This window comes from Trichechus manatus, unplaced genomic scaffold, assembly GCF_000243295.1.
Source record: "Trichechus manatus latirostris isolate Lorelei unplaced genomic scaffold, TriManLat1.0 scaffold00044, whole genome shotgun sequence".
In the NCBI taxonomy this organism is placed as follows: domain Eukaryota; kingdom Metazoa; phylum Chordata; class Mammalia; order Sirenia; family Trichechidae; genus Trichechus; species Trichechus manatus.
In genome coordinates, this window is record NW_004443980.1 from 12393705 (window position 1) to 12420652 (window position 26948).

The following is a 26948-nucleotide window of genomic DNA, read 5'->3' on the forward strand; positions in this document are numbered from 1 at the left end:
ATTACCTGAGACTCTGCATCACGCAGGGAGTCCCTGGGTGGTACAAATGGTTAACGCGCTTGGCTGCTCACTGAAAGGTTGGAGGCTGGAGTCCACCCAGAGGCACCTCAGAAGAAAGGCTTGGCAATCTAATTCTGAAAAATCAGCCACTGTAAACTCTACAGAACCCAGTTCTACTCTGACACACATGGGGTCTCCAAGAGTCAGAGTCGACTCGATGACAAATGGTCTTGTTTGGTTTTATCACTAGCAGAGAAGTAGGGAGAAACATTCCTGGGGCAAAAGAGAACAGACTTTGTTAACTGGAGTGCTGCAGACAGGGTGTCGCAGGTTCTTTCATGAGCCTCACATAACATCTAGAGCTGCGATGTCTCAGAGCCTTGCTTTTCACTTGGAGCATGTTGGGTGGTTTTCAGTTGAAGCAGCTACCTAAATTTCCTGTTATCAGAATTGCTTTAGAAACCCCTAAGTATCTAACACTAACAAAACCAATACCAAACCCATTGCCCTGGAGTTGATTCCAACTCATAGCGACCCAAAAGGACAGAGTAGAGCTGCCCCATAGGGTTTCCAAGGAGTGGCTGGTGGAGTCAAACTGTTGACCTTTTGGTTAGCAGCTGAGCTCTTAACCACTGCGTCACCAGGGCCCCAAATACCCGTAAATGTTGGTTAATTAATGGCATACCTATGAGTAGCCCTTAAAGAAAATCATGTCTTAGAACACTGTCATTATTGCATGAGAGAAGTTTCAAAATATATCACTAAGTGATAAAAGCAGTTAGAAATCAGTACGTACAGATAATTCTAATTGTGTCTTTATTATTTATGTGTTGTATTCACAATGTATATATTAGGGAAAAATCTACAAGGATATAGATCAAAATTTTCAGAGTAATTATCTCTAGATGGTGTGATTACAGGTGATTTTAATTTTCTTCTTTGTGCACTTCAAAAATGTCCACAATATGTACATTTATTATTTCAATAACTCAAACAATAATAAGTATGAATTTAAAAATTAGCTAGGACAATCTGTGGTAGAATTCATATAGTTTGAGGAATACCACCTGGCTGTTTTCACTCATTCTGGGCAAGTTAAAAGTAGTAATGAATAGTAACAAATGTCTTTTTTGTGTTTTAAATTAGGGAAATTCCTCAATTTAGCATAATATGCTTACATCTCCAGATCACATTGTCTTATAATTTCCTATCCTAAGGGCTGATAGTATTTGCATGACTATTGAATAAAGAATTCAAGAAAAAAAATTCCAAGTTCTTAATCAGGCAGAAATGTTGAGTTCTCATCCTCAGGGGGATAGGTGATGAGTCTCTTTAGATATAGAAGAAACTTTACAAATCATCTTGTACAACCTCCTGCCTTTTTTCACAAATAGGAAAATGCCGTATCGTGTTGTAAAGTTATGTTATTTGGCCAACGTGGCATAGATAGTAAGTGGAAAGGCTAGAACTCCATACTGATTTCTTCTTTCCCAGCGAGTGCCCTTTCTATGGCACCACTGCATTGTACAGGGAAAAGACTCCAGCATATCTTGAAATGCCTTAAGTGGCATTTTAAGAGTCAGTTGAGCCTTGGTGGTGCATTGGTTAAGAGCTTGGTGACTAAACAAAAGGTTAGCAGTTCAAATCCACCAGCAGCTCCTTGGAAACCCTATGGGGCAGTTCTACTCTGTCCTATAGGGTTGCTATGAGTCAGAATCAACTTGACGGTGAGGGGTTTTTTAACCAAATTATGTCAACCAATGATTTTGAATTCCTGCTGTGCATATGGCACCATGATGGTATTTGGAGGCAAAGGTAGACTGGAGACATTTGTTACCTTACAGTGTTAATGCAGGCAAAGATAACTGGGGCGTGGTGCTTAGATAATCCTTCCATCATATTCTGTATGTTCTACCAACTAGAAAGAGATTTGCTTCAACATAGGCACATAGGCAGTCCACTCAGCAAAGTGTTTTGAAGTCTGTTGCAACAGAAATACCAACTTTAAAAAATATTCAGGAAATTGGCACAATCCCTTTTCTAGTTGAGAGACATTTATTTCCTCAAAATACAGGTTCTATTTTGCTCTACAACTCTAGGCAAGAAGAAGAAGTGCTTTGAAGAAGTGAAGGTGTCAGAGAGTGCCCTGTCACACGTTTCCTTTAGTAAGCCACACACACTGTCACACCCCAGTTTTTTGTTTCTTAACTTTCCAAAGAGGTAAAGAGAGAAAAAAAAAAATATTCCTCAAAACACAGGCATGCACTTGCTGGTTGATCTGGAATGATCCGGGCTACAATATCAGCCCTTTGACTGCCCAGCTCATGCCACATTTCCTCTGCACCCCTGGGGCTGGGGAGAGCCTACCTGAATATCACACTTATTGACTCTCCATCCGATTTCAGGACTTACTGAAGCACCTCTCCCTGTTTCCCTGTCCTCGAGGCTTTTCTTTGGGAGATGTACCTCTCAATATTTCTTAAAAATAAAAGTCCAAGGGAGAGCATCTACAATAATATCAAGCTTATTGAGATTCACAGACTTGGAAGTTTTGATCTGGAAGAAATCTTGGAAGTAATGTGTCCTCTCTCTCCCTCCAATTTTCTAAGTTAATGAGGAAAAAGAATTTTAGTACTCTGAATAATAAGTTGAATAAATACCAAAGTTTATGTTTGGTATTTTTTATGATTATAAGTTTTCAGGCACAACTTAAGCTACAACATATATTTGGCAAATCTTTTGGAGGCAGAATGAAACATTTCATCCTTTTAATGATTTTCCACTCAGTTTATGAAATGTCTCCACCTGCGATACTAGACTTTTCTAGTATACTTTATATATTCTGAACATCCTGAAGCCGTCCATTTCTCCATCCTTAGCGCTTTGCCTCCATGAATTTTCTTAAACAATGTCATAAAATGAAATAGTAAATAAAATTAAAACCACAGTCAGTGAATTCCTGTAATGTTCATGGGACCATGATACCCTTTGTTTTCCAGTGCAAGATTAAGGGACAAAAATTAGCAAACAAAGTCTCGTAAGTCTGAATGAGACTCTGTCTCAGTCTTCAATCTGAGGGTGTTGTTTTTCAACTCTGAAATACCCTAGCAGCATAACATGGAGGAGACGTTTTCCTGGAGTAAGCAGTTGTATCAGGGGTTCATGCCGTTTCTGATCTGTATGTTCTCAGAAGTCACAACTAAAAACTATCAGGTCAATTCTAACACTTTGTCACTTGATGACTAAGGTGCGCCTCACTCAAGCCGTGGTCTTTTCGATCACCTCGTGTGCACGTGAAAGCTGGACAATGAAAAACGAAGACAGAAGAAAAATTGATGCATTTGAACTCCGGCGTTGGTGAAGAATATTGAATACACCATAGACTGCCAGAAGAAAGAACAAATCAGTCTTAGAAGAAATACAACCATAATGCTCCTTAGAAGCAAGGATGGCGAGATTTCATCTTGCTTACTTTGGAAACATCTTCAGGAAGGACCAATTGCTAGGAAAGGACATCATGTTTGGTAAAGTAGAGGGTCAGGAAAACAAGTGAAACCCTCAGTGACATGGATTGACACAGTAGCCATGACAGTAGACGCAACCATAGCAACAGCGATCATGAAGATGGCACAGGACCAGATTCGTTCTGTTATACGTAAGGTTGTCATGAGTTGGAGCAGACTTGACAGCAACTGACATCAACAACAACCTCTGTCATTAAGAACCACGGGAACTGAGAGTGTATGAGAACAAGTTGTGTAGACCTGTTGATCTGAAGTGTATCTTAGCCTTAGAGAAGGTTTTTTGTTTAGCTGGATTTTTTAAGCAAATAAAGGTGAGAACATGCTGAGATGGAAGACCGTCCACCCCATATGGTTATTCCTCCTCGAATGTCCCTACAATGCCCAGCATATTGCTTTGCACATGGTAGGTGGACGAGAATTTGTTAAATGAATGAATAGGAAATTAAAACTAGGAAGAGCTAATTTTTAATCTGTTGGGGGATATTTTTGCATTTCATTCTAGATAAAAATAATACCTATTGTTAATCTTTACAGTATAGACCACGCTTTTCACATAAGGATCCTAAGGTTTCATGAAGATTTGGTAACTTGCCCAAGGCCTCCTAGCTGGTAAGTGGCTAAGCTAGGACTAGCCAAGGCTATCTGGATTCAAAGTCCATTTTCTTTCTCTTGTATCCCTCTAACTCCTTATGTGTAATCCTTGTCTACACGGCACTCTGAAGTGGTGGTGGTGGTGGTGGTTAGCTGCCGTCAAGTCAGCCCCTGACTCATGGCAACCCCGTGCACAAAGGTATCAGACTGTTCTGATCTGTCAGATTTTCACTGGCTGGTTTTTTAAAAGTAAATTGCCAGGCCTTTCTTCCTAGGCTGTCTTAGTCTGGAAGCTCCGTTAAAACCACTTCACCATCATAGCAACGTGTAAGTCTCTAACTGACAGACGGGTGGTGGCTGTGCATAAGGTACATTGGCTGGGAATCAAACCCGGTCTCCTGTGTGGAAGGCGAGAATTCTACCACTGAACCACCACCACCCCCCTCTGGGGCTGACAGGAGCAGAAATGTGGGATGCGGAGTGTGTGTGGTGTTCCTCTCAGCACTGCTCCTCCTCACCCAAGAAACGCCCAGTAGTCCCCAAACCACCGCAAGTGTCCAGCCCTCCCCACTCCGCTGTGGATTCTGGCTTTTATAACTTCATATCAGGGGGACTGAATGTTCCTCTTTAAAGCAGGAAGAATGAGCTATTCTTTCAGATCATTAAACGTCGGGAGACTATGGCAAGGTGAAGGGGGGATCTAAGAGGAAGGAGAGAGAAGAGATAAAAGTAAGGTAACATTGGAAACTGTTTCCGAGAACTCGGTTGAAATTATCAAATACGGAAAATATATCTTGAATTTTTTATTAATTAAAAGTCATTAGGTCCTTGGGCTTTTAAAATAGAAATTAAAGTTTAAATTGGACTTTCTGCACCACAGGATAACATTTAGGCTCCTAAAGAGTATTATCATTGACGCCAGATCATCAGTGCCATTTTAACAAAGCGTTTTCTAGAAAACTATCCACAGTGCTTTCTTTCTCGTGTTCTGTAACAAGAGAGCTGCTTTCTCAGAGGGATTCTTTTAACCTTTCAGAAACAAAGTATTTCACGCTAATTCTTGCTTAATTGGAGTGAAGTCATTTCTTTAAAATCAGCAAATATGGGTTTGAAGTCTGCTCCATTCCTGACCTCTTTAATTCAATCAAGGTCACCTCATAAACTTGACCAAACAGCTCTATTTTTCGATTAGAAAAAGAGGCAGAGATGTTTAAAAGCATTTAGCATTTGATTAATAGTGCTTAACTGGTGTCTCAGCACTTCACAGGCTTTCTAAGCAGCTGCTAGTAAGAATAAAACATTGCTACCTGAAAAATGATGTCCATCAGAAACTCAAAACAAATCGTTTTAATGAGCACAGCAAAAACTGCTTTTTGTGGAGATGTGAGAAAGGTTATATAGAGGGTTTTAATATCTGAACAACTCTGTCCCAGGGAAAAATTGCTATAATTTAGCCACCAAGACAGTTTTTAAAATGCAGGTACTTCTCCCTGCCCAAGGGCTCAGAGAAGACCAATGCTGAGTTTGTCGAAGCAGGATTTCATAGCACTCAGGTTCTGGGGATGAAGAGGACTAATGAGAAGATGTGTCCAGTTGAAGAACATGGCTGGAGTCATCTGAATGGATGAAAAATCAAGAGTTCTGAAAATAAGGCTTCCTTCTCACTTTCGGGGCCTGCCTGAGGGCTCCGGAGCTCAGCTGCGTGCTCTCTTTAGAAGAGAAAGTCATTTGGATGGTCACATCATTAGGAAGTCTCCGAGGAAGTGGTCTCCAAGAGTGAGAATCAGCGTCCCTAGAAGAAGCGGCTTAGGGTCATGGAAAAGAGTGAAGAAATAACTTTGAACCAGGAGAGGTCATTTTGTTTCCAGTTTAGCTATCCCTTCTCCAAGCCTCAGCTTTCTCAACAGTAACATAAAGCTCATCCTAAGAGAGTATCCTTGATGTGGTTGAGAGAAGTTCCAATTAAGAGATTCTGTGGCACTTCACAAATATCAAGTACTATGAGCAATAACAGAGCATTTAAATGAGTGGTTTTCATTCACCTGGTGAGCTTCGTACAAACCCCAATGCCTGGGGGTTAATGCCTGGACATCTATGTTACTAAAACACTCCCCAGGTAATTCTGATGCACAAAGGATTGGAAAAAAAAAAAGGCTGAGGTAAGGTAATAAAATAGAAGAATGAGAAGAAATAAAGATGGAGTAAAAAATTAAAATGTTTAGTGGAAAGCAAGTGACTGAGGTGGACTGTATTAAGGACCAAAGAATGGGGAAACGAGAGGAAAGTTGTTTATTCATGTAAGTATAGCATGCAAGACAGATGGAGAGTTTCTGCATCAGGTCTGTGCCAGGTGCATTTGGAGTAGCCTTTGGTTAACTGGGAAAAAAAGCTTGTTGGGGAAAAAGGGGAGTAGGCTGAGGCACACAAACGTGCTGAGAAGCAGGGACTTTGTCCCTGCTTAGTCTGGCTCTAGAAGAGTAGCCAGGGACGGTTTTCTTATCCATCAGTGGTGAAACAGGAGGCAGTAATGCCTGGGCATTTGCTCAACAAAGAAGGTTCAGGGGATGTAGGCTGGTCTGGAGAGAGCTTGCACAGAGGAGGGGGCACCCCTCTTACAGTGAAGAGGCTGGTCCACAGGCTCTTGGTCAAGGGTGGTTAGTTCCCATAGAGCGTAGAGGTCCAGCCTGGCCTCTCCTGGGTGCAAGCCACAAACCTGCTCCCCAAAACCTTTCTCCAGAAATAATGGCTGCAAAGAAGAGCAATACACAACAACATCTAGTGCATCAGAAGAATGCATTTTGGAGACACTGTCTGGAGGATTTATGAAAGCATTCAGTCACAGTGCCATCACAGGAGAGGCAGTAAGCGGCATCCAAAGAGGAGCCGGTAGATAGACTAAGGAAATGTGAAAAGACAAGGCAGAAAGCAGAGAAGCCAAGAAGGCTGGGTTGGATGGTAAAAGCTGGAGAGGGAAGGTTATTTCACCAACGGAGAAGCTGTTGGCAGAAGGTGAAAGAAAGCAGGTGTCAAAAAAAATAATGAAAAATATAAGACTAGAAGAAAGTTGTGAAGAAAGCATTAGGAAATGAGGATTTGGTCCCTAATGGCTACAGAAGTGGTTCTAAAACTTCGGCATGCATTAGAATCACACCAGAAACTTATTAAAATGCACATCCCCAGCCCTACAGAGAGTCTGGCCTGGGTCTAAGAATTCTGATTTCACAGATGGTGCTGAGCAGGCTGTCTGGGGAATACTGACCTCAGGATACCAGCAGTTCTTCATACCAGGTCATCCCACCTCGATTACGACGGGAATTCGGTTTGTCCTAATGCCAGGCACAGCTAAGTGTTCACAGGTGAATGTCAGCATTGGTGATGAGGACAGCGGGGAGAAGGAGACTTCGCAGGCAGCCCAAGCCCATCGTTTTCCACCAAGCCTACAAGTGGGCTGGATAGTTGGGGATTACATATGGTGCAAATAACTGAGAGAAGAAAAAGGCTTTTCTATTCAAGTCATCCTTGTTAGTGCCAGTATTTGGTGTTATTAAATATAAGCTTTATGGAAAAGTCAGTTGCTATTTTTTGCCTAAATTTTGAGAACATACTCTGATTTGGGCTGACCTTCATTTCACATTTCATAGTGTGGATGTGTTTTATGTGGTAGAAACTACCTGTTCAGTTTGTGTGTGTGTGTGTGTGTGTGTGTGTGTGTTGTAGTAGTAGTAGTAAAGAGGGATAGTGTTATGGATTGAATCGTGTCCCCAGAAATGTGTGTCAACTTGGCTAGGCCATGATTCCCAGTATTGTGTGATTGGCCGCTATTTTGTCATCTGATGTGATTTTCCTATGTATTGTAAATCTTACCTCTATGATGTTAATGAGGCAGGATTAGAGCCAGTTATGTTAATGTGGCAGGACTCAATCTACAAGATTAGGGTGTATTTTGATTCAATCTCTTTTGAGATACAAAAGAGAGAAGCGAGCAGAGAGACGGGGGACCTCATAACACGAAGAAAGAAGTACCAGGAACACAGCTCATCCTTTGGACCCCGGGTCCCTGCGCTGAGATGCTCCTAGGCCAGGGGAAGATGACAAGGACCTTCCCCCAGAACAGACAGAGAGAGAAAGCCTTCCCCAGGAGCTGGCACCCTGAATCCAGACTTTAGCCTCCTAGACCATAAGTGAATAAATTTCTCTTTGTTCAAGCCATCCACTTGTGGTATTTCTGTTATAGCAACAGTAGGTAACTTCTAAGACAGATAGTAAAGAAGAAAATCACTTCTTGAGGGGAAGATTTCTTGAAGAAAATTAGAAAGAAGTGACCATTTGATAAAAGGGAAGGAAATTTCTAAGTTGAGAGGAGAAAGAGTGACTGCTCTTATGTTGCAGGCAGATGAGGAAATGAGAGGAGTAATTTGTTGCAGGGGCTGAGGTGGGGTTTAAACTGTCTCTCTTTGGACAAGACCAACTAGTTGGTAGCGTGAAGTCGCACTAAGCAGAACCCAATAGTGGGGTTCTCTACCCCAGGGAGGAGCACTATCTGTGAGTGTGGGCGCCATGCCCCAGGGTGGGGTTACTACTCCTGAAAACCAGTTTCACTGCGTGATCTGTCTGGCTCTATCTAAGTTTGACTAGCCTAAAAAAGAATCTTTAAAGTCACCAGAGGATAGGAAAAAAAGGTAGTCTTGTGCTTTGGAAATACAAGTAAAGATTAAAAATGAAAAAGAAAAAACAAGTCTAATCAAAAGAGAAGGGAGAGTGGAGAAAAACAATGCCTCCCTTCTAACATGCCTCCTGTCTGGATTTGGGGCTATGTAAGAATCCAGCCTCCTCTCCTCTCCCCCGATTCATCTTGTCCTATCAGCGTCAGCACCTTCTCCTTCTGGAAATTGTCCTTTGTTAAAGCTTTCCTCTGTCTGGTGGTCCCACTCCTGCATCCCGTCAGCTTATCCAAGTGTGAGCCTTACTTCAAGGCCCAGGCCAGCCGTCCCTTCTCCAGGAGAGAGCCCATCCCTAGGCTCGGATTGCCCAGCCAGAATCCATCTGTCATTGCCTCTTCCTGCCACAACCTGGGGCAGCCCTAATCTGCTGCTGTCAGCTTCCATATCTGTGGGCTGCTGGGCTGGGAGGGCCTGAGGGCCAGCAGGGGCTGAGACCCCACGCCCACTCCCGCCTCAGCTGTACCTAGAGTGGGCATGCAGCTAATGTTTGCAGGATCAGTGTTGCCCCGAGGCGTCTCAAAGCATTCCTTACCTGACAAGTCATCCTCCAATGACATTTTAAATGGCAGGTTCATCCTGCTCTTGGAAGAAGCAAGCATGCAGCTTTCCTTGGCTTATATTCCTTTGAGGAAAATGGGGGTGGCTGGGGGAGGAATCAGAGGATACTAATGCAAGGGGAAATGCAATAAGGCATGACGAGCATCCCCAGCCATGTCAGTAGCCTGGCAGCATCTCGCAACCCCTGGCCCTAGTGCAGGCCACTTCATTAGGAAGAGCTGTGTGGAGGGGGATGCAGACGGCTTTTTTCTCTAAGTCACCTGCTGCTGGCTGTGCCTCCAGACTTACACGTAAGCCGTCATAATAACCGGATCCAGTTTACCTGCACGCTCCAAATTACCCTTATTCCACTGGCCTCACACACAGATGGAAACCAACTGCATAGTGTTTCTCTTTAGCACTACTAATGATGGCTAATGCGCAGACTGTAATACACACTGCAGTATAAAATGTTATGTCAATGCGAAGTTGTAATAATAATAATCCTGCGAAAATGTAGCAGAAGGAATGTCCGCGAGCAATTTGAGGAAGATTGCTGCTTCAGTGGTGATACAGGTGTTACTGAAAAACAGATCGATGGGGCTTTGCTGGTGCCCTAAGATGCTGTCTAGTGGGAGATTGGCCATCAGGCAAGAATCCCTCGAGGCTTTCTGCTCCCTGCCTGGCCGTGGCGGCCTTGTCAGCAACAGAGCCTTCATTTGGTCTTGAGGGGGTGGGGATCCTTCTGTCCCTGGCCGTCCTCAGCCCCTTCAGAGTAGAGCTGGGGACAGAACTCTGCAGGAGAAGGAGTTTTCGCCACCTTTACTCTAACTGAAGGCCCAGGACGCTTCTAGAAGCAAAAGGTCGGTGAGTTCAGACGGGTGGGGCGGACACTCGAACTCTGGCCCTTCAGGAGTCCCAGAAATCAGCATGAATCTTTGAGCACAAATCTCTTAACGGACCTGTTGAACCACCCCGGGGGCTCACAAGCTCAGTGTTGCAGAGGAGAGAGATGCGAGGCGTAAAGAAGGGCCCTAAGCAGTTTCCAGAGAGTCAAGGCCTCAGGACTTCCAGAGACTGAGCTTAATGTCCATGCGGATCATTCCTAAGTTTCTCCTTTGATGATGTATACTGTTGTTTTATTTTGTTTTTAAATAGGGCCCCCTCTCTGCTGTCAGAGCCTCTCTCTGGCAGAACACTACGCAGACAGAGCCGGAAATGGAATGCTTTCTCTCCGTCGGCACACCGGCCCCCCCAGTAGTGCCCCTGGTTGCATGCTCTCTCTAGCTGCAGCGCTTGCCGGGACCAAAGGCCACCCTGATGGCCATACGTAGAGGGTATAGGTTCTGGAGTCGCACTTCCTGAGTGTAAACCCTGGACCCTCGAACCAGCCATGCAACCTCTCTGAGACTCAGTCCCACCCGCTGTAAAATAGAAGTAATAAGCGTATCATAAAAGTGGCGTGGCACAGCGTCAGACCTCCTTGTCTAACTTCACGTGGAGGAGAGAGGATATCAGCATCGTCAGCCGAAGGTGGATTTCTGTAGGAGGAGGTCAGGCGTACCTCCTCTGTCCAGTCTTCTTAGTGATTCTGACACTAGCCGTCCCTCCCATGGTACTTTCTACTTCCCTGCTCAGTTTGACAGTTCATTGCAGTGGCCACAGAGAATTCACAGACAACACTCAGGTTTATGGAGTTTATTATGGAAGTAGCAGGTTATAATTCATGAATAGAAACGACTCAGGATACAGTTCTTCTATCAGGACATCCTCTTCTCAGCTGTTCCCGCAGGCAGGCCTGTCTCTGCACCCCTCAACCCCTTGGCCCCTCCGCCCAGCCTCTGCCCTGCTCTGGCAAGTGTTACAAATCTCTTTAGCTCCATCACTAAGTGCCTGGGGACACCCCACTCCACCAACAAGCTTCGGTCCAAAGGTGCTCAGCTTTCTCAGTCTGTGGGTCTGCAAGCCTCGCTCTACCAACAAGTGCCTGGAGGCACTCCACTCTGCCAGGAAGCCCCCTGCCCAAAGGCACTAAGCTCTCACTCTGTGGGTCAGCATACCCACTTGTAGCCGCCTTGCTCTGTGGCTAGAAGCCCACCGAGCTGTCTCCCGCTGGTGTCCTGGTTCTGCTGCTGCTGGTTTCTCTGCTGCGCTTGCTGCCGCTTCTCACCGTCTTGCGCCATCTGTGGTGTTACAGCTGTCTGTCTACTAGGACTAGAAGGCTCTCAGAGCAGGGATCCCAGATCCAAAGCTCCACTCCTAGCCATTCCTGGTGGTAGTGTGTCCCCCCGTCTGCTCACTTCTCTCTCCTTTTATCTCTTGTAAGATAAAAGTAAGGGCGCGAGCTGAATAAGGATAGTAAGAGTGGTGACTTGAGTCACACCTTCTACTAAGATAGTGACTCAAGGTACCTCTCACCTTAATCCTAGCTCATTAACATAATGGACAACTCACTCCCAAATGGGATCATAACCACAGGCATAGAGGCTAGGATTTACAACACACACATCTTATTTACATAATTCCACCCCATCATTATGTGGGAGTCACAAAGACTATGGCTAGAAGGTCGTATTAATTAATTCACTGCACTGTATATATTTACTATATCATGTCCTTCTGAGGGTTAAAGGAGATCGAGTATATAATATACTTAGCACAGTGCCTGGCACATATCAAACCAGAACCAAACCAGTTGCTATCAAGTTGATTCTGATTCACAGTGACCCCGTGTGTGCGGAGTAGAACTGCTCCAGACTTTTCATGGCTGTGATCTTTCAGAAGCAGATTGTCAGGCCTTTCTTCTGAGGCACCTCTGAGTAGGTTCAAACCACCAATCTTTCTGTTAATAGTCTGACAGTTAACTGTTTGCCCCACCCATGGACTCCTCCTGGCACATAGTAACACTCAAAAATCATTAGATATTACTATTACTTCTACTAATGCTACTACTGCTACCATTATTTGGAGAAGGAAAAAAGGGTAGTAACTGTACCTTCTGCCCAAATTTCCCTCTCACCCTGAAAGGAGGTGCTCAGGGCCTTGGGCTGGGGCCGTGGGGCCTGGGCATGGGGATGAGACAGGACTGACGCCATAGCTGCTGAGCAAGGGGCTGAGAATCACACAAGAGAAGGTCAAGGAACAAAACAATATGAAAAGCCAAGCATATAGTTCCCTCAGAAATATTTGTCCCAACAAGCACCTCAGTTCAGAGCCACATGATAGAATGTACAGTGGTTCTCGAAGTGGGGTCCTGGTACCAGCAGCACCTGGGAACTTGTAAGAATGCAAATTCTCAGTCCCACCTGAGACATACTGCATTGGAAACTCCGAAGATAGGGCCTAGGAACATGTGTTTTAACATGAGATTCTGATGCAGGCCAAAGTTTGGGAAAAACTGGGTTAGAGTAATACCAGATGTTATACAAATAAACCCCAAATTTTCAGTGGCTTAATAACAACTACAACAAAAGTTTATTTCTTGGACATGCAACAGTCCAAGGCAGACATTCTTGGCCCATGGGCGGCTTTCCTCCACTTGGTGAATGAGATCCAAGCGCGTTCCATCTTGTGACACAGAGTCCCCTGTGTCGAGCAGCAGAGAGAGAACGTGAGATTGGGCAGAAGGCCCACATCCAGTGGTGAGAACCAGTCAGAAGAGAAAGGAGCCCTGGTGATGCAATGGTTAAGCACTCAGCTGGTAACCAAAAGGTTGGCGGTTCATACCCACCTAGCAGCTCCGTGGGAGAAAGACCTGGCGGTCTGTTTCCATAGAGATTACAGCCAAGAAAACCCTATGTGGAAGTTTTACTCCGTCACAGGAGGTCACCATGAGCCAGATTCGATTCAGAAGCACACAACAACAGCTAGAGTCACGGACAATCCTAGCATAGTCAACTCAGGAATCGTGCCACGCTGTGCAAAAAGAGAAGCATGAATTTGGGTACACAGCTGATGTCTCTGTCACGGAATAGGCACCACTGGAGACCCCAGGCATCCGGTAAGAAGATTCCGAATGCAGGAAAGCAGATGGAGCCAGGAGACAGTCTCCAGATGCTGGGCTGTCCTGGGCTGGGAAGCCACAGTCATGGAAGAGGAGGGAGCTGTTAAAGGTACACAGCATTGTGGTGATGTCTCGCAGGCCTCGAGCCCAGCCCGTCATCTTCCGTCCTGGACCTATCAGCACAGCTACCTGTCTGGGCAGCAGGAGAAGAAATCCTTGAGAAAGACTTCATTTGTGCTGAGGAAGAAAACGTACAATCATCGAACAGTCATCAGCACCATCATCTTTGCGTTCCAGGAGGACATCTGGCAAGATGAAGACAGAATGTTAAACACAGAGCTCCCCAAAGGCCCAAAGACTAGCAGTTCTTGAGAAATCCAGGTAGTGTTAGAAACAATATGTCAAAGTGTTTTATTATTTAGTTACGTCTTACCTGAGCATGAAAAAGATATTAACATACTGTCAGCTTTCTGGGACATAACCCAAAATAACTTATATTTTTTCATATAGTGCTAATTATTTTTCTGAGGCTGGCTCAGGCTGGTAAGAGAGAGATTTCAAGGCTTTCCCCAGATTATTTACTTAAAGAAGTTAAGCACATCATTATGTGTTCCCATGGAAACACAGTAAGTAATACAGGAGACAGAGTAGGAGGTCACTTTGACCATAATTAATGTAAAGAATAATGGTTTATGTGGAGTTTGGTAAAGATGCTCTAATACCCTTAAACCTTGCCTTCTGCGGTGCAATTTAATCTTTGGATCAATTTTCATACACTACTGTTATTTTTGGTAGTTTTTATAGTCTAGTGCTAATTTTTTAAATGCAATTTAATCTCTTTTAGAAGAATTTTTTCAATGTTGTTATTTCCTGCTTGATCTGATTAGAAAATTCCAGGAACCGGAATTTTTCCAGCAAGTATAAACCCATGGCACGTAATGGCCTTCTCATGTATTCCACAGCCCCTTCCACATGGTTTCTCAATAAACAGTCTATATTGGTGAATTAATTAATGATAATACAGAGGCACCAGCGAGATTCAGAATTGTCTTTAAAATTACCAAAGAAATTGAAATTATGTTCAATATAGTTTATGCTTAAAGTATCTTATATTCTTTTTTTTTTGAAAATTGGTAATACACACGTGGTGGCTCTTAGCTAAATATTCCAATTTTTGGAGCACAGTGCACTCCCCAGGGATTCTTAACAAACAGATATACACTGTAGTTTATATTTAATCCTTGTGCTTATTTGGATAGTAGATTTGTTGTGCAGTCTCTCAAGGGTAAATTTGATCATGAAGCTCGATTACACATTTTCCAAAACTGTTTGATTTAATACAGTGTCCCAGAAAGAACTAAAGGGGGAAAGAGAAATGAATAGTTGACCTTTCAAGTTCCCGAATTTGTAACACACTGAGATGTTATATTAAGTCAGCAGTTATTTGGGTGTTGTTTCTTTCAGAGCTCTGGTCCAGGAAACCTAATCTAGCCTTTGCCAGGAAGCCTTGCCTACCGGGTAGATCCAGGGCTGCAGGGTGATGCTGAATAATGTTTACAAACAGGTGGCCTGAAATTAAGTGGAGTCAATGTACAATTTCTCACCCTTTAGAAGATAACCACTTTGCTGCCACGAGTAACCAAAAATTTTTTTTGTAAATATCAAGCTTGAAATCGTTTAATCAGGAATGTAAATCAGTTATACACCCCAATTATAAAAATGTTGATGGGATTGGCTATGGTATTAATTTTTTTTTGGGGGGGGGGTAGGGAGGAGTTACAGCTGTTGTTTTTTTATATAATGATAGCACATTTCTGTTCCAGCAATGCAAGCAGGCACAGTGGTCACTCAGCTCCGCCAGGAATAAGGACTGACAGCAGTAGAATTCCATAGGCTTATAAGAGAGCCCCCCAAATAATGGAGGGGTGCACTTTCTGTGTGTATTTATGTTTGGATAATTCATTTAAATAATGTTGCTGGCACATACTTTATAGCTGCTTGCATTTTGCTACACAGATTTCGGCATATCTTGCAGACTATGCAGTTCATTTGGAAAATGTAATTTCCATCCCTGCATACTAATCGATTTCTTCGCAAACACCTGCGATCAGTTATGATAATAAAAATGCCACTCTGAATTGAAAAAGGGCCAAATAGAGCTTCCTAAGGAAATGACTTAAGTGTCTTTGAATGCTACTAAATGTACTAATGTGCCTGTGTAGTGCCAACACTTTTTCCATCATTTGCATTTTCCATAATTTTGCCCTATGACAACATCCCTCTCTCAAATGATGCGTCATAACCATTTCCTTAAGGCTTGGTAAACCGAGCCGTGAGGAGTCGGTATATCTCAAGGTGTGGCCAAGATCTGAGGTTGGGCTGCAAAATAGTAAAAGCAGTAGTTCATGCTCTGAGGTCTACCCGAAGTCATTTCTGATTTTATGAGTAAGTCCTTGAAAACTGTAAAATTGGCGGCTTCTTGGTTTTGCACACACATATACACCAAATGAAATTTCCTTTATTCATTCTCTTCTGCCTCCAGTTAATTCCACGCCCCATTGCCAAACTAATCTTCCTAAATCACCAGTTTCATCATGTCCTTCCACTGCCCAGGAACCTTCAGTGGTTCTCAACTGGCCACCCCATTGAGCGTAACTCTTCAACCCGACTTCACAGCCTCCGCGCTCTCTCTCATCACCCGACACTTGCCTTACGGGTCAAGCTTCTCTCCTTCCGGCCCCAAAATGTTCTGCCATCAGTTCTTATCCCTGGGCTTTTGTTTATACTTTGCCCCTGGCTGAGATGCCTGTTCATCCTTCAAAGCCTTCTTTAATTGTCTGAGTCTGCATTTTTCTTTCTCTTCTTTGCACTTTTATAGGATGCATATCCTTGCCATATACTTAACACTTAGTTGCTCCTGTATTTACTCATCTAACCAACGTCTATTAAGTGCTTACTATATGCTAGACATCATGCTATTCTTTTTCCCTTTGAGTGTTCTAGCCTCCTTGCAAATGTGCCCATCATGATTTGATTTTAAGCTCCTGAGAGAAGAGACAGATACTGTCTCCTCTTTTTTTGTGATCCAAGATTCCCAGACAGGGCACCAAGAGTTGGCATGGACCCAATAGCAGCAGGTAGTATATGTAATATTTATCATACCTCAGTAAAGCTGATTCCTTTAAAAGTTGAGGGAAAACTTAGACACATAAGGTTAAATGACAAAAGCAAATTGCAGAACAAATCTTTTATACGAGGATTGTAAATACACCAAACAATACTGCTTATTGTCCATAGATTTTGTATATGTCGTAAAAGCCTCGAGGCACCTTGGTCTGGAATATCGCCCTTCCCAACAGGGCTGCCTCTGTGGGGGGAGCTGGGAGGACAGTGGGGCCAGTGTCAGCAACTGTCATATTTATGTTATAAAAAAAAGATCACTGTCAAATTGGGAAAAAAATAAAGATGCCGAGACAGGCCTGGGCACAGAGTAAGTATGCAGTAAATGCTTATTGACTAATTGATCCCTAATGGTTTGAGGTAGGGAATTTTCTGGTTAATTGCATGTTCTGTTTGATTAGTATTTTAGTGTGTACTATACATAGATTATCATTTAGCAAAGTGGAATACTGTAGAACACTCAAGTGTAAAACTATTATTAACATAATTTGGTGTTTGGTATTTGAAGAGAGAACTCAGTGAGGTCTCAGGGCACCTCACTGAAAATCTACCATCATTTACTGTAATATGCAGATAGGACATCCAGGAGGCTGGCCTCAATCTGGCCCCTGCCACCAGGACGGGGGCTATAGAAATCAACATGTACGGAGAGCCTGCTGTCTGATAGATACTACACCAGACCCTTATGTACTGGAGGTTACATCTTTGAAAAGTTTATGATAACAAGTTTTTTTTTTTCTTTTATTGTTTTGCTTGCTTATAAAAGTAGAGAATGAATTTTCTGGTGATAATGGGAAGAGAGTATGTGAAATTGGTAGGAGAGGAGAGGGAGAGAATGGTTTTGAACGGTCCGGTGGGAACTAAGCATATCTGTAGCCACACAGTAGAACAAAGTCTTTGGAGCTGGGTTTGAGGACCATTTGGGTGGCATAAATAGTTTGTGCTCGACCACTAACCAAAGGTTGGCAGTTTGAACCCACCCAGAGGCTCTGCAGGAGCGAGGCCTGGCGATCTGCTTCCATAAAGTTTACAGCCACGAAAACCCTATGGAGCAGTTCTGCTGTGTAACACATGGGGTCGCTATGCGTTGGAATCGACTCAACAGCAGTGGGTTTGGTTTCTTGGTTTGGTTTGTGCTACTTTGTGAGCATGGACATGTTTCTCGTCTGTAAATATGGCGGTAACAATAGCACCTGCATCATAGGCTTGATGGGCAAATTAGTTAGTTTGTACAAAGCTGTTGTTCAATGTCTGCTACAGCTGCTATTCTTTTTGGAGGTGACCGGTAAGCAATAAGCTGTAAATGAGGAGAATGGGTCTCCACCGTTGCTCTGGTTTTCGTGCCACTCACTCTCCTTTCTTACTCAGTCTCAGCTGGTTGGAAGCCTTGAGGCTGCATAAGGCCACGAGTCAACTGTCTTGGCTTCTCAGGAAGTAAGATGGAGATGTGAGTGACATCTGAATCCACAGAGAGAGCATTTTAGGTTTCAGGAAGGAGTATTAGAGTAACCAGTCAGCCTTGGAGGGAAAAAGAGCTTTAATCTGTTGCTGAAACAGATGGAACTAAGTTACCATTCTGATAAGGAGTTAGAGAAAACAATCTGTGCAGCTTGTCCCAGCAGCAAGCAGGAGGAATAGTGTGCATATAAATGCCTCCATCGGCTGGGATGCTGCTGCAGGCCTCAACCTGTGGAATCGCGGATTGTTGGAAAGAAAGCGGCACCCCCAGGAGCTGAGCAATCCTGCAGAAAGGGTGAGAACGGTAATGTGGTAGATGGGACTGTTGCTTGCGATTCTGAATGTTATCATCACCTAGCAACGTGTACCGATTTCTGACGAGGTGCCTAGGCTTTGGGGAGAGGTCAGGGGCAAGAATTTGGAAGGAGTCAATCCTTTTGCCCTCAAGAAACATGCATAGATAAGTCAGGACAAAAAGAATAGATAAGAATCCCAAAAGAAACGATGCATACCCACTGCAAAATAAAGAGCACCAGTAATGCACTTTAGTTTTATTTCTGAGGTGTTACCAACAATAACAAGTTGGGTGAGAGACTCCTTTTCCCACACCAGTTGCCAGCCAGTTGATTCCAACTCATGACGACCCCATGTGTCAGTAGAACTGTGCTCCATAAGGTTTTCAGTGGCTGGTATTTCAGAAGTAGATCGCTAGGCCTTTCTTCCAAGGAGCCTCTGAGTGGACTCGAACCACCAGCCTTTCAGATAACAGCCAAATGCATTAATCGTTTGAACCACCCAGGGACTCCTTTTCCCACAGACAAAACAAAACCTATTGCCGTTGAGTCTATTCCAACTCATAGCGACCCTATAGGACAGAGCAGAACTACCCCATAGGGTTTCAAAGGAGTGGCTGGTCGAGTCGAACTGCCGACCTTTTGGTTAGCAGCTGAGCTCTTAAAAACTGCGCCACCCCTACAGAAAGCTCTCTCAATCCTAGCCTCTTTGTGTGCAAGCATGTAACTTACTTGAACCCCTGTGTCTGTCCTTCAGCCCTAGCTGCCCAGGCCTACGCCCTTAAAGAGGAGAACGACAGTCTCCGCTGGCAGCTGGATGCCTACAGGAACGAGGTGGAGCTGCTGAAACAAGAAAAAGAACAGCTTTTTCGAACAGAAGAAAACCTCACCAAGGACCAGCAGCTACAGTTCCTGCAGCAAACGATGCAAGGCATGCAGCAGGTACCCGAGCTAAGATGGTTTCAAAGAGAGGGAGTGTGTGTGAAATGTGAGTGAAATGGTGCAGCCATTTGCTGGGAAGGATGGAGGAGAAGAAGGAAAATCAAAAAGTTAAGTTGATAGAAAAGAAAATGTGATAACAACTGTTGGTGGCAGGTACAAACAGGAGAAAAGTCTAGGTAAAGAAATAAGTTGAAGAAATACACCCTCGAGGTAGGAAATAAAGAGAATTTAGGACATTGAAAGGTGGTTTCTAAAATTCAGCCTCATGGCAAATGGTCAGAAAATTCTTGCCAGTCATGATGCAAGTGTTTGTAATCCTGGAACTTTTAAACTACAAGCATGCCTGCTGACTTTACCAAAGCATGTGAGTTTGTATGTGTATTTGTTTTCAAGGACAGTGTAAATATAAACTATATTGCTTCACCTTCTTCCAAACTATACTTAAGATCTAGTGTGCTTTTATGAACACACTACATATTTAAGAAATGTTTCTTGATGGAATGCATGAAGCCCCAGAGTCCTTGGAGGTAGGCCACTGAGAAGCAGAACGGTAGTCACACTCTTGTCAAAGAGGGCCAGACTTCATCCTAGGACACTGAATGTAAAGATGTGTATTTATGGCAAATTTTGGAAAGGAGAAAGAAGCTGTGGGCTCTGACGGAGGAAGAAATGTGGGAAATGAGGGATTGAGGAAGGGAAAACCTGAGTGCTGGCAACTGGGGGAGTAGTGTCAGATTCGTAGCTGGATTTATATCTGAAGTCGTCAATTGATACATGATATTCTCCAGGTGTGAGGGCAGCGGTGATTCAGTGGTAGAATTCTTGCCTTCCGTGCGGAAGACCTAGGTTTGATTTCCAGCCAGTGTACCTCATGCGCAGCCACCGTCCATCTTGCAGTGAAGGATTCCATGTTACTATGATGCTGAACAGGAGCCCTGGTGGTACAGTGGTTAAGGGCTTAGCTGCTAACCAAAAGGTCGGTGGTTCAAACCTATGAGCCCTGCTCCATGGGAGAAAGATATAGCAGTCTGCTTCTGTAAAGATTTACAGCCTGGGAAACTCTATGGGGGCAGTTCTACTCTGCCTTATAGAGTCGCTATGAGTTGGAATCGACTCGATGGCAGTGGGTTTGGTTTTTCGTTACGATGATGAACGGGTTTCAGCAGAGCTTCCAGACTAAGATGGACTAGGAAGAAAAGCCTGGCAATCTACTTCCTAAAATCAGTCAGTGAAAATCCTATGGATCACAGTAGTTTGATCCGCAGCCGAAATAGGGATGGTGCAGGACTGGCCATTGTTTCATTCTGTTGTGCATGGGGTCGCCACGAATTGCGTTCCAACTCGATGGCAGCAGACAACACTTTAAGGTGTTTGGGGCATTTGTTGTTGGAATAACATGGCATAAACGATCATCGTCACACATGGGTCTTTTCCTTTTTTTGGTTTCCTCTCTGAGTACACAAATCCAACCAATATATTATGAAAAAGGATCGCTTTTCTTTAACAAGGGAAATATAGGTAGGATATGGGAAATAAAGATATGTAGCGAGTAGGGGGGTTTTGTCAATTCCCCCATCCACTTTGACTGCCCTCTAAGCACAAATTGCCTCCAAAAAGTGTCTTAATGGTTAGAGGTAACTGTCACAGAAGCATTAGCCAAGAAGGGAAAAACAATTAAGGGGGAGGGAAATAAAAAGGCATCGTGGATTGGGATATGAACAAGTTAACGACCAAGCCACAGACATTATGTATTAAACATCTTCTGTCGTTTTAAAGCAATTTTTGAGTCTTGGCTTTGAGTCTTAACTGGTTGATGTTCACGGTGTGTTAGACAAGTCAGTGCAATTCAGAGGACAGAGCCAGCCAGGAGAATGTCACTACAGCCGTTGCTCAGGCCCCTGCACTTGGAAACCGCTGTAACAGATGCTGTGTGAGGCCTCCGGGGTCGTCCATATGCCCCAACACTGGGTGTCTGTCGGCACGCTTGCCAGAAGGAGATTCTCGCGATTTCCCCAAAGACTGTGATGCCAGACCTGGTCCACAAGCTACTATGTCACATCTCCTTCAAGGGGCCCTCTTTTCCTTCAGAAAAAAATCACCCAGTTGCTTTAAGAGTAAATAAAAAAACGAGTTGCCATCCAACCAACTCCAACTCATGGTGACCCCACGTGTGTCAGAACAGAGCTGTGCTCCATGGGATTTTCAGTGGCTGATTTTGGGGAAGTAGATCACCAGGACTTTCTTCTGAAACATCTCTGGGTGGACTCGAACCTCCAGCCTTTCAGTTAGCAATCAAACATGTTAACTGTTTGCACCATCCGGTCACTATGAGTCAGAATCGATTCGTGGTAACTGGTGCTAAGAGTACATAAAGCCCTTAAATACTGTTGAAGATTCAGATCTAAAGGAAAGCAGAGGAGGTAAGGGTGAGTTAGTCATGGAGAAGTATCCCCAGGAGGAAGGGAGCTGTAAGCCCAGGTGCAGTGAGGTAGCCTTGCAGGCAGGTGATCGACAAAGGAGCAGTGTGCAGAAAGCACCGCCTGAGTTACCTTCCTCTTAAAGGAGGTATTCATTGTTTGAGCTTCGCATACGTTTTCAGAATTCCTTGTCAGTAGGAAATTTACCTTAATGTACTTCTAAAAACTGTGTGTGTTTTAAGTGTCATGTTGTTTACCTTAACATCATTTTTAATAAATAACCTGCTAATTTGAATCTCACCCCCAAGGATCCTCCTGATTTTATAATCTACTCCCAGTCTGCCCACTGTCCATTTCACAAATTAGAAAGACCACAGTCTGACGTGAAGGTCCTTTGAAGGTGGAGGAGGGGGGCATTAGCCTCCATATGTCATCATTTTAGCCATCCATCTGGGTTTGGGAAATTATTTCTATAACAAACACAAGAAAATAAAAAGCTTTAATGGCCTTAGGACTAGCGGACTCTTTTTAGAGTTGCCTTGAAGTTTAGCCAAGAAGTTTCTACCCCTTTTTCTTTTAATGCCTCCAGGATATCTTCACTGACATCACACTGTTTCTGCATGTGTTCATGAAGTAAATGTTACGGGCAGTGTTTCTAAAATTGAAAATCCTTGGATGATTTTGTCTAGATGTTTCTGAGTTTACCCTGCACTGCATGTGAGTCACAGCTTCATATTAGAGGTTTCACAAAAAAAGCTTGTATCCATGACCACATCCTTCTCCCGAGGAGGAGCTGGTGGGTTGGAATCGCCAACCTTCAGGTTAACAGCAGAGTGCTTTAACCACTGTGCCATTACGCCACCAGGTTAATATTAGAAGTTTCACACAAAAGGGAATAGAAGCTGTATCCATGGTAACATGGTAGCCTTAACCTGATCATAAGCTGGCAGTGAAGTTAACCTGTCTCTCTGCCACAGGAGTAGTGAGGTTGACTTTCCTTTGTATCTTTGCAAAGTATCTGCATAAAGAATGTACATATCTTAAACTCATTCATCTTCACATTAACACACTGGATATTTTTGTTAGGTGTGTTCAGGTAAAATTTACATTCAGTAATATGCACTCTTTTTAGGTGACCAGTTCTCTGAGTTGGCACACGCATACAGTTATTTACGTAACCACCACTACTGCAGTCAATATATAAAATAATCCCCTCACCTCAAAATACCCCCTCTCATGCCACTTTTTAGTCAGTCCCATCCCCAGCAACCACCGATCTGTTTTCTACCTTTTATTTTCCCCTTTCCCGAGTATCATATAAATGGAAATCAGACACTGTGTAACCTTTTGAGTCTGGCTTCTTTCGCTCAGCATAATGAATTTGAGATTCATCCATGTTGCTACATGTATCGGCAGTTCATTCCTTTTTATGCTGAGTAGTAGCCCATTGTAAGGAAGTACCACAGTCTGTTCGCCAGTTGGTGGACATCTGGGTTGTTTCCAGTTTGGGGTGATTCTAAATAAATCTGCTATAAGCCTTCGCTTACAGGTTTTTGTTTGTTTGGATTTTGTTTTTTTCATGTCTCTTGGGTAAACACCTCGGAGTGGGATTGCTGGGTCATATGGTAAGTGTATTTAACTGCATCAGAAACTGCCAAACTGTTCTCCAAAGTATCTGAACCATTTTGCATCCTTCACAGCACAGGGTGCCAGTTCCGGGTGTTCTGTGTTCTCCTGGGTTGGCACTTGGCACAGTTTTTCATTTGTTTTGCTTTCTGTAGTCACTCTAACAGGAGTGCAGTGGTGTCTCATTATGGCTGTATCTCTACTGAAATTGAAACAACATTTTCAATTCTCAGTTTTAAGGATGGGTGAATATGTCATAGTTTAAAATAACCAATTTAAAAATCAGGACATTTTTTTCCAAGCCTTGTGTAAATCGTATTCTGACAGGACTGTTAAATATTCAGATAACTGATCATGCTGATCATAAAACAGTATATGACTAATGATTATGTCAGAAGCCTCCTTCATAAATATTTTAAGCCAGTGCCTTTAAATAGTGCTAGCGAATTTAGTCTGAAGACCAGCTGCCATAGGCCAGTAGACCTATGACCCATGTAGAGCAGGGGCTCCCAGACACTGTTGGCTTGACATTTTTAAGAACCAGGGCTAGTCAGCTCTCTTGACAACTCTCAGTAAGGGAAGGTCAGAGCTAAATAGGGAAAAAGAGAATTATTGTGATCGGCACCATTTTAGAAACTAAGTAACACGTGTTTTTCTCCTTATACTCAAAGAACATATTTGTGATTTTCTACAAAAGTAATGCAGAATATCACTAATTTAAACTAATTCTGTAGAACACAGAGAAATATAATATTATTACTTTCCTAAAATATGAAGTAACCCAAGTTACTTTTACCACACGTTGGTCAGGAGTTGGTCTTTGGAATATGTATTGATGAATAAATGAATGTGTGGTTGTTTTTATTGTTGTAAATCTATCCATCTATCTATATATATCACAACTTTTGCCAGTTTATCATTTTTCATGTGTGCAATTTAGTGACATGTATGTGCCTTTAAATTAACACATCGGGAGTGTGTCTGATCACTTAAGTAAGGTAAGCATGTCTTTTGTAATCTTGTTTAAACTATTCATTTGCTTAGTAAATACTTTTTTTTTAAGAGATTAAAAAAAGCTTAGATGTGTGTTACTGTTACATGAGAAACTATCTGTTCTGTAAGCCTTCACCTGAAGTACAATAAAATATTTAAAAAAAAAAAAAAAAACATCTAGGATATAACCTGTTGCTGTTGGGTCATTCCTGACTCATAGAGATCCTTTAGGACAGAGTACAACTGCCCCATATGGTTTCCAAGGAGCAGCTGATGAATTCGAACTGCTGACCTTTTGATTAACAGCCAAGATCTGAACCATTGTGCCACCAGGCCTCCAAAATATCTAGGATATAGCACCCAGTTAATTAATGAAACACTAACCTTGTGCTGTGAAGATATTTTGTAGATGTCTTTATAATCTCCAATCAGTTGACTTTGAATAAAGGCAGTTAGCATTGATAATGTGAATTAGGTATTATTCAGTCACTCGAAGGACATAAATGCAGACACTGAGGTTTCCCAGAGAAGAAAGTCTGTCTCAAGACATTAGCATCAAATCCTGCCTGTGTTTAAAGCCTTCATACCTGCCCTACAGATGTCAAACTTGCCAACCTCCACAATCATGTGAGCCAGTTCCTTAAACAAATACCCAAATATGTTAAGTAACTTGATCAGGGCCATTAGTTGATTTAATGTTAGAGCTAGTACTAGAACCCAGGTCCACTGGCTCCAAAATTAGTAAACCCATTGCTGTCGCATTGGTTCACAGTTGTGGCAATCCCAAGAGTTACAGAGTAGAACTGCTCCATGGAGTTTTCATGGCAGTGATCATTATGGAAGCAGATACCTAGGCCTTTCTTATAGGATGCCAGGGGGTGGGTTTGAGCCGCCAACCTTTAGGTTAGTAGTCAAATACAAACCATTGGCACCACCCAGGGACCTCTACAAGATCAGTACTTTTCCCAATTTCCTCCTTTACTTCATTAACTTATAATACCCCGATGATTCAGTCTGCACAAAAACGTGTGGCAGGGTGAATATAGAAAATGTTCAAGAAAGATGAGCCCGTTTTAGGACTAACGACTGTCATATATTGACATACCAATGACTGCTGCTTAGCCTCTATGATTAGCTATCTCTGACAACTGTATCAATTAATTAAACACATCAGTGCTCCTGGGAAACTTGGCACTTTGCTAAAACACTTAGTTTTATGCTAGTTGTTTGGGTGAATACTCCTTTTTGGGCAAAATGGTCTTCTGAATAGACCTATACCAGAAAAAGGCCAGTTGGATCTGCTCCAATCAACATTTGTTTCTTCAGAGGGAACTGAAATCTCTGAAGACGATCCGCTAACCACATGGATTTCTTCTCAATGTGGCCTGTCTTCAAGTTTCACCTCCTTCAGGAAATCACTCTTAACTACTCCAACACAAGTCGTTTTCTGTTTCTAATGTTTCCTTTTTAATCCAAGTGAATTATAGAACTATTCCATCTATCATGCATCTTTATAACCTCCAGAGTGCCAAGAAGATACATAACAGGTCCTCGGTAAACAGCTTGAGCCCACCATTTGTACCACAGTAAATTGATCTTATCATCAAACTCAGTGTGGATACAGAGACTCTAGACTCATCTGGAGGTTGATGCTAAACATAGTCTCTTGTGTGTGAGTGTGTCATTCTTTGAATTCATCTCTATATTCATACTTACAACCTCTTATAGTAATTATTTTTAAAGAAACTGCACGGTATAATGAAATCGATATAGGCTTAAGTATCTGAAAAAACATGTATCACATCCTGCCACTCAATACTTAGTGGTTTTGAGTGACATGCATTTCATCTGTGAGCCCTTTTTCACATCTGTAAAATGGAAATGTCTTACAGAACTATTATGAGAATGTGAAATAATGTGTGTCATCAAAACCAGTTAATTCTTCCTTGGAAATGCATGTGGTAATGGAATTAACCTATCTGTCCACAATAAAGGAATAGATAAATAAGTTAAAAAAAAAAAAAAAAAGCTTGGGTTCAGTTCCTCTCCTAGATTCATGTATAATGGAGTCTGACATACATATGTCAAGTCAAGATAATAGTAGTGGCAGCAGGAGTGGTGCCAAGGGAAATGATGCAGGTGGCTATGGTGGGGATGGTGGCTGTGGTGGGGATGGTGGCTGTGGTGGGCATGGTGGCTGTGGTGGTGAAGGGGGCTGTGGTGGTGAAGGGGGCTGTGGTGGTGATGGCGGCTGTGGTGGTGAAGGGGGCTGTGGTGGTGATGGCAGCTATGGTGGTGAAGGGGGCTGTGGTGGTGATGGTGGCTGTGGTGGTGAAGGGGGCTGTGGTGGTGATGGCGGCTGTGGTGGTGATGGCGGCTGTGGTGGTGAAGGGGGCTGTGGTGGTGATGGTGGCTGTGGTGGTGATGGTGGCTGTGGTGGTGAAGGGGGCTCTGGTGGTGAAGGGGGCTGTGGTGGTGATGGCTGTGGTGGTGATGGGTGGCTGTGGTGGTGAAGGGGGCTCTGGTGGTGAAGGGGGCTGTGGTGGTGATGGCGGCTGCGGTGGTGAAGGGGGCTGTGGTGGTGATGGCGACTGTGGTGGTGATGGTGGCTGTGGTGGTGAAGGGGGCTGTGGAGGTGATGATGGTGCCTGTGGTGGTGATGG

General features: G+C 43.3%; 1 protein-coding gene across 1 annotated transcript in view; it reads left to right on the forward strand.

Annotated features, from left to right (window-relative positions):
* The window catches only part of ENOX1 (ecto-NOX disulfide-thiol exchanger 1), a 331173-nt gene that overhangs the window by 200109 nt on the left and 104116 nt on the right, over nucleotides 1–26948 (forward strand). Inside the window, exon 10 of the mRNA XM_004376606.2 lies at nucleotides 19065–19249. Coding sequence (XP_004376663.1) covers nucleotides 19065–19249 — 185 coding nt within the window. The remainder of the gene's footprint in view (nucleotides 1–19064; nucleotides 19250–26948) is intronic.